Source organism: Nanorana parkeri, unplaced genomic scaffold (genome assembly GCF_000935625.1).
Source record: "Nanorana parkeri isolate BGI_ZX_2015 unplaced genomic scaffold, ASM93562v1 scaffold411, whole genome shotgun sequence".
NCBI lineage: Eukaryota > Metazoa > Chordata > Amphibia > Anura > Dicroglossidae > Nanorana > Nanorana parkeri.
Window position 1 is genome coordinate 64,728 of NW_017306679.1, and position 9,329 is coordinate 74,056.

Here is a 9,329-nt window from a genome sequence, read left to right on the forward strand (position 1 = left end):
GTGGGGGGGGGGGGGGGGGCTGGGTCACTGCCCTTCTTCTGTGATGCAGGTTTGGGTGGGTGGTTTGGTCAAAACTATTTATAATTACGTACCATGGTTTTGAATAGGAATTTGCATGTTTTTCTTACAGGGACAAAGGAATGCAGTTCATTGTTGGAAAAGATTGGAGAGATCTTTTTGATGTTGTTATAGTTCAAGCTGACAAACCAAATTTTTTCAATGACAAGAGGAGGTAAATATTACTGAGCCATTTATGGTAATCAAAGATCATTATATTTTGTCTCAAGCATCTATCTTGCAGAAACTAAGGATAGTAATAAATAACCTAATATGTAAGCAATATTTCAAACTTATCTAAATCTGGCCTTTTTCTATCTCGCTCCCATCCTTCTGTGAGCCAGCAGGCGCTCTTTATCAGTCATTGAAGGTTTTTCAATCCATAATATCTTTCTGTGAGTGGCTAGTTTTAGACTTTTCTATCATGGCAACAGAGTTGTGACAGGTTCCACTGCACTATGTATTTGTTTAATAATATAGAGAAACCTCTCAACTTTATTGTATGATGGTTGTTTAGTTCTAGTTACTGCATGCTTACCATTACAATTCATCAAAGCGTTTATTTTCAGTGTGGAGTTATCTGCCAGTAGATATTGGCATACAGGAGAGCTTTTGACATCAAGAGTTCGGGGAGTTGAGTGCAAGTGGTTAGGGGTTAGCTCAAGGTTTAGTGTTTTTAATTAACTTTTATGGTTAATTTTAAGTGCTGGGTCAGGGTAATCAGGAGTTGGGTCAGGTTTTGAGGGTTTAGGTTTAGATTTGTGATTTTAGGTTAAGGATTAGAGCTTTAAGAGTAGGTGAAGTGTTATGGAATAATCTTATGAGTTAGGTAAAGTTTTAGGGTCCATGTGAGGGATGGGTTTAAAGTCAACCTATAGATTAGCTGTGCATTTTATTGGGTTGACAGATTTGGTCTAACAGGAACCGCTTGATCCCTGTGCTCCTTCCATTCAACTATAGTGTTTAGTGTGTAGCAATACTGGAAAAGCATCATGTACTCATTTCTTGCTGCTCTTGCTTCAGTGTTCTCTTAGGAGGCATTCATCTTTTTAGCTGTTTGGTATAATTTCCTTCCTATCCTATTTATTTTATTTTTTTGTTTTTTTTTCTCCTTTCAGACCATTCCGTAAAGTTACTGACCGAGGGGTTTTACTATGGGATAAAATTCATCAGCTTGAAAAGGGCAAAATCTATAAACAGGTTTGTTAATCTGTATACTGCAGAGCTTTTACTTTTTATCTTTTTATAAAGCATTTTTCCACACAATACTAATAACCAGGGTCGAGCTTTAGGACTTGTTTACACCAGCAGAGTTTGGCTGCCTTGTCCAACGCAGTCCCAATGCAAGAACAAGGCAATTTGTTCTAAGAGTTTAGTTCATAGCAATGCACTGCATAGGTGTGCGCTGATTTAAAATAAACATTTTTTTGCATTTTCCAGCAACCGATTCCGACTCATTGCAGAATTTAGCAAATCTCTTCAGCACATGTTGATAGAATAGTATTGGAGATTGGAGTATAGACCTATATCTATAGTAGCAACTTTATCTGAAAGCCAATTTTCCACCCGTTTTAAGTGATTAGCATATATAATGGTACTGTAGAGGAGCAGTGCAGTGATGTATGTGTGTACATTTTCATGACTCATTGTTGACTTTTATTTTATTTTTGTATCGACTTTTTAGTAGGCGCCGAGTCCTACAAATTAAAAATCCCCTCCACTGGAAACTAAGTCTGACACTGGTCAGCTTGTCTTCTACAGGCTGTAAAGCGGCTGACCCCCCCCCCCCCCCCCTCAGGGGCCGGGCTTCCGATGATCACAAGTACGATCTGCCTGTCCAAGATGGGCAGGTCGTACAAAAGGTGTAAGCGGGTGCCCCCCCCCCCCCTCCCTGAGAGGCATCGTATCAAGATCACTGCACAGCAGCTTTGCCTTTCCAGGTCATTCTGCACTGTTCAGAGGGTGTTGCCACTATGAATATTAATGAATGGGAGGGAGAGCTCAGAAAGAGAGCTCAGTTTGTACAGAGAAGCTTGTGCTCAAGGGAAGCATAGCATTTTGGGAAATTTAGTTTTCTATGCCGTACATTGTAGTTCTCACTGTGTACTGCAGCCTGTAATTTACACAGACTGCTTGAAGAGCACAGAAGCAGCCATTTCAAAAGGAGCCATGAGGAAATTAAGCCTAGAGCGAACAAAAAAGTAACTTTGTGTTCATATACAGGAACTGCATATGCCTGCTTTGTGTTGACTTGGTGTACATTGCTGGCAATTGGTTGTGGTTGTTTTTTTTTTTTATTTATTTTTTTTTATTCATATCTCTGCAAAGGTGGAAATGGGCTTGAAGTAGTACATTCTGTATTAAAGGCAAACTGTAATGTGGCTGAGGGTGGGCAGCTCTTACTATAAGGTATGCACTGCTGCGGTGGAATAGGAATGCATGAAATGTTGCTTTGACGTTTTAGTTAAAGTAAAGAATACATTGCTTTGTGTTTAACATTGCACATCTGCAGTACATGCAGTTTCCCCCCAGGTTTTATCCCTTTAAACACATTGCAAGGACTGAAAGATGTGCCATAAATACCCTAAGATTCTTGCCATGTGGTGTCAGCCCTGCCTACTTTCCTTTCTGATGGATTACAAAGAACACAGACTTCTCACCTCCATAACCCCTTGTGCACAGGCAGAGAGTACAGGAAGTTGTCAGCTCACAAAATGTTTGCTTTTGTAAAAGAGTTCTAACAAAACCTTTCAATCGTACATGTAACGGGCCAAAAGTTAGCAACAACCTTGCGCCAAGTTCACAGTATGAACCATTTATGTATTTATACACTGTAACTAAATTCCACCTTAAATGCCTCTTTTCAAGGAAGAATACGATCAGTTCAGTTGTCACTAGCACAAGTGTCCGTTTTTGTAATATTTCCCCTTCATTCCTCGTCATGTGACAACTCGAAATATTAGATTGCCAGTCACTTCTATTTTCAGTGTCAGCGGTCACTTGGACAAATACAGAGAGGGCATCTCTCTAGCTAGAGCAGAGACACACAGAACTTGACAGGAGCTTAAACCCTTCCTTATCCACAGCAAAAAAAAAAAAAGTTTTGGCTTTAGATGCACATTACCTTTTTAATTGTTGCTTGTCCTTTTTATTATTATTTGCTTTAATTATATGTGGATCATACTACAGTGCCTATGTTACATTCCATACCTTCTTTTTTTCAGGGAAATTTATTTGAATTTCTCAAGCTTACTGGCTGGCGAGGATCAAAAGTTTTATACTTTGGTGATCATATATACAGTGACTTGGCGGTAAGTCTTTTTATTGATTTATCTAATTAGGGATTTATATAGCGCCCAACAGTTTGCTCAGCGCTTTACAATATAAGGAAGTTATAGTTACAGTTACAATACAATTCAAAACAAGATGGTTAGGCGGGCCCTGCCCGTGAGAGCTTACAATCTAACATTACATTTTAGATAACTGATGTGTGGTGGGTTTACCTACTCCTGGATAAATAGGTGTAACAATCCTGGAGACGTAAAATGCACACACATCTCTCTGGTTACAGTATTCCACTAGGTTTTGTGCACAAAATGATGGATGGAAATTTCCTTACAGTTTGTTTCTGGATGTTGTGGAAATAGGTCTTCTCACATAATTTTATGAATTGTAATCTTTTGGGTATTTCCTTTTGTAAAACTTGCTCTTACCTGCACCATTCTGTTTTCCTAAAGCAGCAGAAGCCCTGTGCTAAACTTGAATGGGATAAAAAATTACAGTTCATGTAAACTCAACATTTGTTTTTCAACAAAATATATTTTTTTTTTTATAATCGCTCATTGAGGGACACAGCTTGATGATGATAAACAACCCAGGATGATACTGCCACCCACAGGAGAATTGGACCCTAGGAAAACTGAAGGTTTACCACTTTAAGGCTATACCCCTCTCATTTCACACCTGCTCAAGGGTACTTGGCTGAGTGGGTGTATTTTCTTCAAGTCTAAAGTTTTCTGTTCCTTTGGAAGATTTTTCTACTGCCGACAGCAATGGTTGATTCAGGCTGGATACTGAAATCCTGGAATCTCTCCAGTCAGCCAATAAGTGCAGGTTTTCCCACATTAAGTATACTGGAGGTCTCTTTGCGAATTCGCCCTAAATTTGTTGAAGTTTCCCCAGTAAGCCAAGAAGTGCAGGTTTTTCCAGTTCATTAAGTATACTGATATTCTCTCTGCAATGGTCCTGCAGTTGACCGTGACAACCCGCTTATGGTACAGTTCGGATAGGCCAGTATGTCTGGATGTTCCTTTTTTTGAGTCTTTAGGCCCAGAGAAGGCAGTGTTCTTGTCACTAGCAGTTATTATGCCATGTTGCTTTTTTATTTTTGTACTGAGGCTGTGTGCACACACAGCAGCTGTATCTGACTGGCCATTTGTGATGTCCATCTAGTGGAAGCGCAGAGAGGAAGGAAAGTGAACTCTGTTAAAGGATCATTTCGATAAATGGTGACCGCTACTTTTTATCATGTCGGGTACACAACATTCTTAAATCGAGCATGGATGGATCCCCTGCGCCCAAGTCGCTTCCATCTAGCAGCCACTATAGGTACTGCACAAGGCAGCGCTGTAGGAATTCTTTGCTTAAACAGAGCTGGGTGGTGGGACTAAGCAGCTGAAGAAAGAGAGGGCGGTATCTGGGCTGTCTTAGAGGCGGCTAGGATGGTGGGGTCACAATCTACACGATGGCTGCCATCGACTGGTTGCCAACCCAGGTTTATGTAATATCGCGAAGAACAGTGGAAAAGTTCTCCACATTGATATCGACAAAGACATGTGGAGTTACTGTAATTGTAGTCAGATTCTGGATCTGAATGTTCAGTTATTATCTTTTAGAATTAACAATACAAGAACTGACGGCCTAAACTGATTAAAAAGTCTGAAATGATCAAGACTAAAAATTTAGTAGTCTTCTTCCGTCCCCTTTTCTTTTTTCTTTTTTCCCCACTTCTTGAAAACAATGTAAATGTGATCTGTTTAATTTAAATAGTAGTATAAATAGATGGAATATATCTATACATACATATATTTGCAACAAAGATACCGTGAGGGGAATTTATCAAAACTGGTGCAGACAGAAGCAGATTGGTTGCCATTGGCAACTGCTCCAGATTCTATCTACTTTTGATAAATTCCCCTCAGTATATTTTAAAGTGAAAATGCAGGCAAACTGCTAAATACACATTTTAGCTTTTCTATAATACTGACTTAAACTGGCTATACACTGAGTGAATTTAGGCTGTTTTTTGATGAGACAGACTGAATTCGTTCAGTGAGTGCGGCGGCCTTCTGCCCAATCAGCTGCAGCCTCGGCTCAGGTATCCTGACAGTGGCATACCCGTCTTTTGTTAAAGTACAGTAGCCCAGTGGAAGATTCATGCATTCAGCTGTTTAGTGTGGATGGAGGAATCTGTTAGATTTTATTTTCGTTCACTGTCCAGGCATAGATAACACTTCTAGATGTTGCTATTATAACATGCAAAATCCTCCGTTTTTGTGCACTTTGTCAGTGCAGGGGATTTTCTCATCAAAGGAGTTTTCTTCCTGGAACTTAAGGTTAGCTGGCTATCTCTGCAGTGTTGGACCATGCTGCTGGAGGGTCATTGGATCCGGATAAGGCAATGGCATACATCGGACATAAGGGAGGAACCAGATGTATCGCCACAGTAAGAGAATCACCTGTCCTGGGCAAAATATATTTTCCAGCCTTGTTTACTGTGTACATTCCAGGTGTGGACAATTGGCTCATACTTCCTCAGCTGGCAGCACCTGAACCCAGGAAAATTATCCCTACACCCAGAGGTGTTCCAGGAACTGCATCTCAGGTGGGAGGTGCTGGATGGGGACCTACTGGCTCCCAGGTTCAACAACAAACTAGACATGTTTATCTCCCGGTACAAGTGGAGACAGATCTGGTGGCTCCATAGGATCAGTAAATGCTGATCTATGATCTCATGTAGCCCCTCCTGTATTTTTTCACACTGGGATCTGAATCTGAGTTTCTCTGCTCCATTTGAACCTCCTTAGAGACATTTCTCTCTACTCCTACCCACAAGGTGGTATTCCTTCTTGCCATCACCTCTGCAGCACTATCCTGTAACAAAACTCTTTCTAGTTTTGCAAAGGGACAGGGTGGTGTTGCAACCTAGAACTTCCTTCTTACCTAAGGTGAAGTCTGCCTTTTTTCTAAACCCAGGACATCATTCTTCCATCCCTCTTATCCAGAACAGGATATTGTCAACAAGAGGTGACCAGTCGGTGCTGGCACATGTGCGTCACTGGATTACTTGTCCCTTACACCTTGAACTGGCACCTGCAAGGGACCTGGTCAGCGCACTTAGGTGAGTATATCCCTGCTGCAGGTGTTAAAAATACATTTAAAAAAAAGCAGAATGGAAAACAGGGAGAGGTGGAGGATGCAATTACATTTATTGATATGGTTAAAAAGTCTTTCTTTTGGGAAACTGTTAGATTTTAAAAAGAGGAACAAATAAAACCATTTTTTTTGGTCTACAGCAGTCTGATGTTCTTTAACTGCCAAAAAAACAAATAACCAAATGTCCCCTTGTAACTATGAAAGTATTTTGTTAACTGTTTGTATAGAGAATGTCCCCAGAATTGTCTGGCTCACTGCTTTTCTGGGATTGGTAACGTGATTACAGCAAGCTGATTCCCACTAAGCAGGTACTTCAAGTTAGCTCAAATATTGCTTTCAAGTAAATATTAAGTAAACATATAGTGGCAATAAAAAGAATGTGAACCCCTTGGAATAAACTTGTTTTCTGCAGTCATTTTGCATTTAAAAAATGTGCTTAAGCTGATAACACAAACATTTCTACTTTCTCATGTCTTTATTGAACACGCTAATTAAACATTCACATTGCTGGAGGGAAAAGTAAGTGAACTTATAGACTAAGTGGACTCCAGGTGTGCAAGCTACTGAAAATTAATGAAACGTTTGGAGGTGTGGTGTATAGCTGCTCAAGACACTCTAACATTTTAAGACTGCTGTTCGTAAGAAGCATCCACTGATGTGATCTGATGTGAACCATGCCTTGCAAAAAGGAGCTCTCTGAAGACATACGATCTCTGAAGACATATGATCAAGAGTAGTTGATCTGCATAATGCTGAAAAGGGATACAAAGTAATCTCAAAGTGTTAGGCATCCATCAGTCTACATTAAAATTGTCTATAAATACAGTTTAGCACTGTGGCTACTCTTACTAGAACCAAGATGACTCCCAAGGCACAACGCAGAATCCTCTGAGGTAAAGAACCCATGAATAATGGCTAAAGGCTTGAAGACATCACTGGAACTGGCAAACATCTCTGCTCATGAGTCCGCTATATGCAAGTCTTTGAACAGGCAGGGTGTCCATGGCAGAACACCATGGAGGAAGCCACTGCACTCCAAAAATAACATTGCTGTGCACCCGACGTTTGCCAAAGAGCACCTTGGCACATCGCAATGCTACTGGGAAAATCTTTTGTGGACTGATGAAACAAAAGTTGACTTGTTCGGGAAGAATACTCAGCACTATGATTGGCGCAAATAGGGCACAGCCTACATACTTTAAAACATCATCTATACGGTAAAGTATATGGAGGGAACATCATGATTTGGACTTTGCTGCCTCAGGGCCTGGACCACTTCCCATCTTTGAGGGGAAAATTAATTCCTAAGTTTACCACAATATCCTACAGGATAATGTCAGGGTGGCTGCCTGCTAGCTGAAGCATAGAAGAAGTTGGGTGATGCAGCAGAACAATGACCCTAAGCATTGAAGTAAATTCACCACAGATTGGCAGTGATAACTGCAGGGTGTTTAGCATTACAACTTTGCAAGCAAAAGACCCTTTGACTAGCAGGACCACCAGGTTTTCATTTTGGCCTTCTATTTTCTTTACTATACTCTTTTAGACTTATTGTAACATTTTTAACTTTTGTGTATGTGCATTGTACTTTCATTTATCGATACAAAATATTTTGCGGTTTCAAATTCTGTCTTGAGACCGGGCACAATAGGCAATATGCAATAAAATTATCAGTTTAACTTGAATCTGAACAGTACTTTATTCTTGTTTTTGTCTGAACAGGATTTGACATTGAAGCATGGGTGGAGGACAGGCGCTATTATTCCAGAACTGAAATCAGAGCTCACAATTATGAATTCAACAGAGTATATTCAGACGATGGCCTGGCTTGAGGGCTTAACTGGGTTACTTGAACGTATGCAGGTATATTCAATAATTCAGTATGGCGTTAAAAGTGCTTTTATTAACAATGACTTGTACCATCAGGAGACTATTTCTAAAAACTGCTGAAGGAAGGAGCGAACACTTGTCAAGACTTGGAAAGCAGCAAATGTTTTAAGAATTCAAAAGGAATGGTTTGCTGCATCACACAAATTATCTGGAAGAAGCAGATACCATGGTAGTGGAAGTTTTAGTATGAAAGGTCTAGCTGGGCTTCTATGCCTGGGCTACATGTCCAGCTGATGCACAGTGTTTTTTTTTGTTTTTTTTTTTCCTTTTTGAATTTAAGATGTTTTTCAAGGTGTAGGCAGTTGTGCTTTTAGTTAGAACTGAAACATATTTGAGGACTTTGGACATCTCTAATAATGCCCTGCTATTCTAGAACTTTTTGTACATCACTTTGCTGATGTATTGTTCTCTAAATCTTCCGATATAACCACGGTAGATGACCTAGATCAGTAGACATCTTTAAAACCTTTGCACTAAAGCCACATTCTTGCCTCTCAGCAAAGTTTTTTTTTTTTATTAGGTTCACATTCTCAATAAAGTTGTAAGACATGTTTTCTCTGAAGATGGGTCCTTTTTTTTTTGGCGCCGAATAGAATACTGTAGTTCTGAGTCAAAATTTACATAAAGATCATTATTCTGTTTATGAAAATAAAAATTAATCAATGCAAAGATCTTGGTTAGTTTTGTTTTTTAGGTATGAGGTTAGCTTATGCTGAGACCTATGAGTGTGTTCAACTTTTAGCTAGTTTTCTCCTATTAATAGATTCATTTCTCCCTCCAAATTTTTGCACTGAAGTAAAATTTTCTGAAATGTAAACAGCTACCCTAAAATGCATATCTGGTTAAGTAGTCATGGCTGGGTTTTTCTAGCTGTAGATTATTAACCCTTTCGCTGCCAAGCCCTCCGGAACATTTTTCAAATCAGCTGGCCAAGCCATTTTTTAATT

General features: G+C 39.7%; 1 protein-coding gene across 2 annotated transcripts in view; it reads left to right on the forward strand.

Moving 5' to 3' along the window:
- Window positions 1-9,329, forward strand: part of NT5DC3 (5'-nucleotidase domain containing 3) — a 41,401-nt gene that overhangs the window by 29,326 nt on the left and 2,746 nt on the right. For both annotated transcript variants that reach the window (XM_018559674.1, XM_018559673.1), the window contains 4 exons: window positions 131-232; window positions 1,176-1,257; window positions 3,282-3,368; window positions 8,215-8,355. In XM_018559674.1, coding sequence (XP_018415176.1) covers window positions 131-232; window positions 1,176-1,257; window positions 3,282-3,368; window positions 8,215-8,355 — 412 coding nt within the window. The remainder of the gene's footprint in view (window positions 1-130; window positions 233-1,175; window positions 1,258-3,281; window positions 3,369-8,214; window positions 8,356-9,329) is intronic.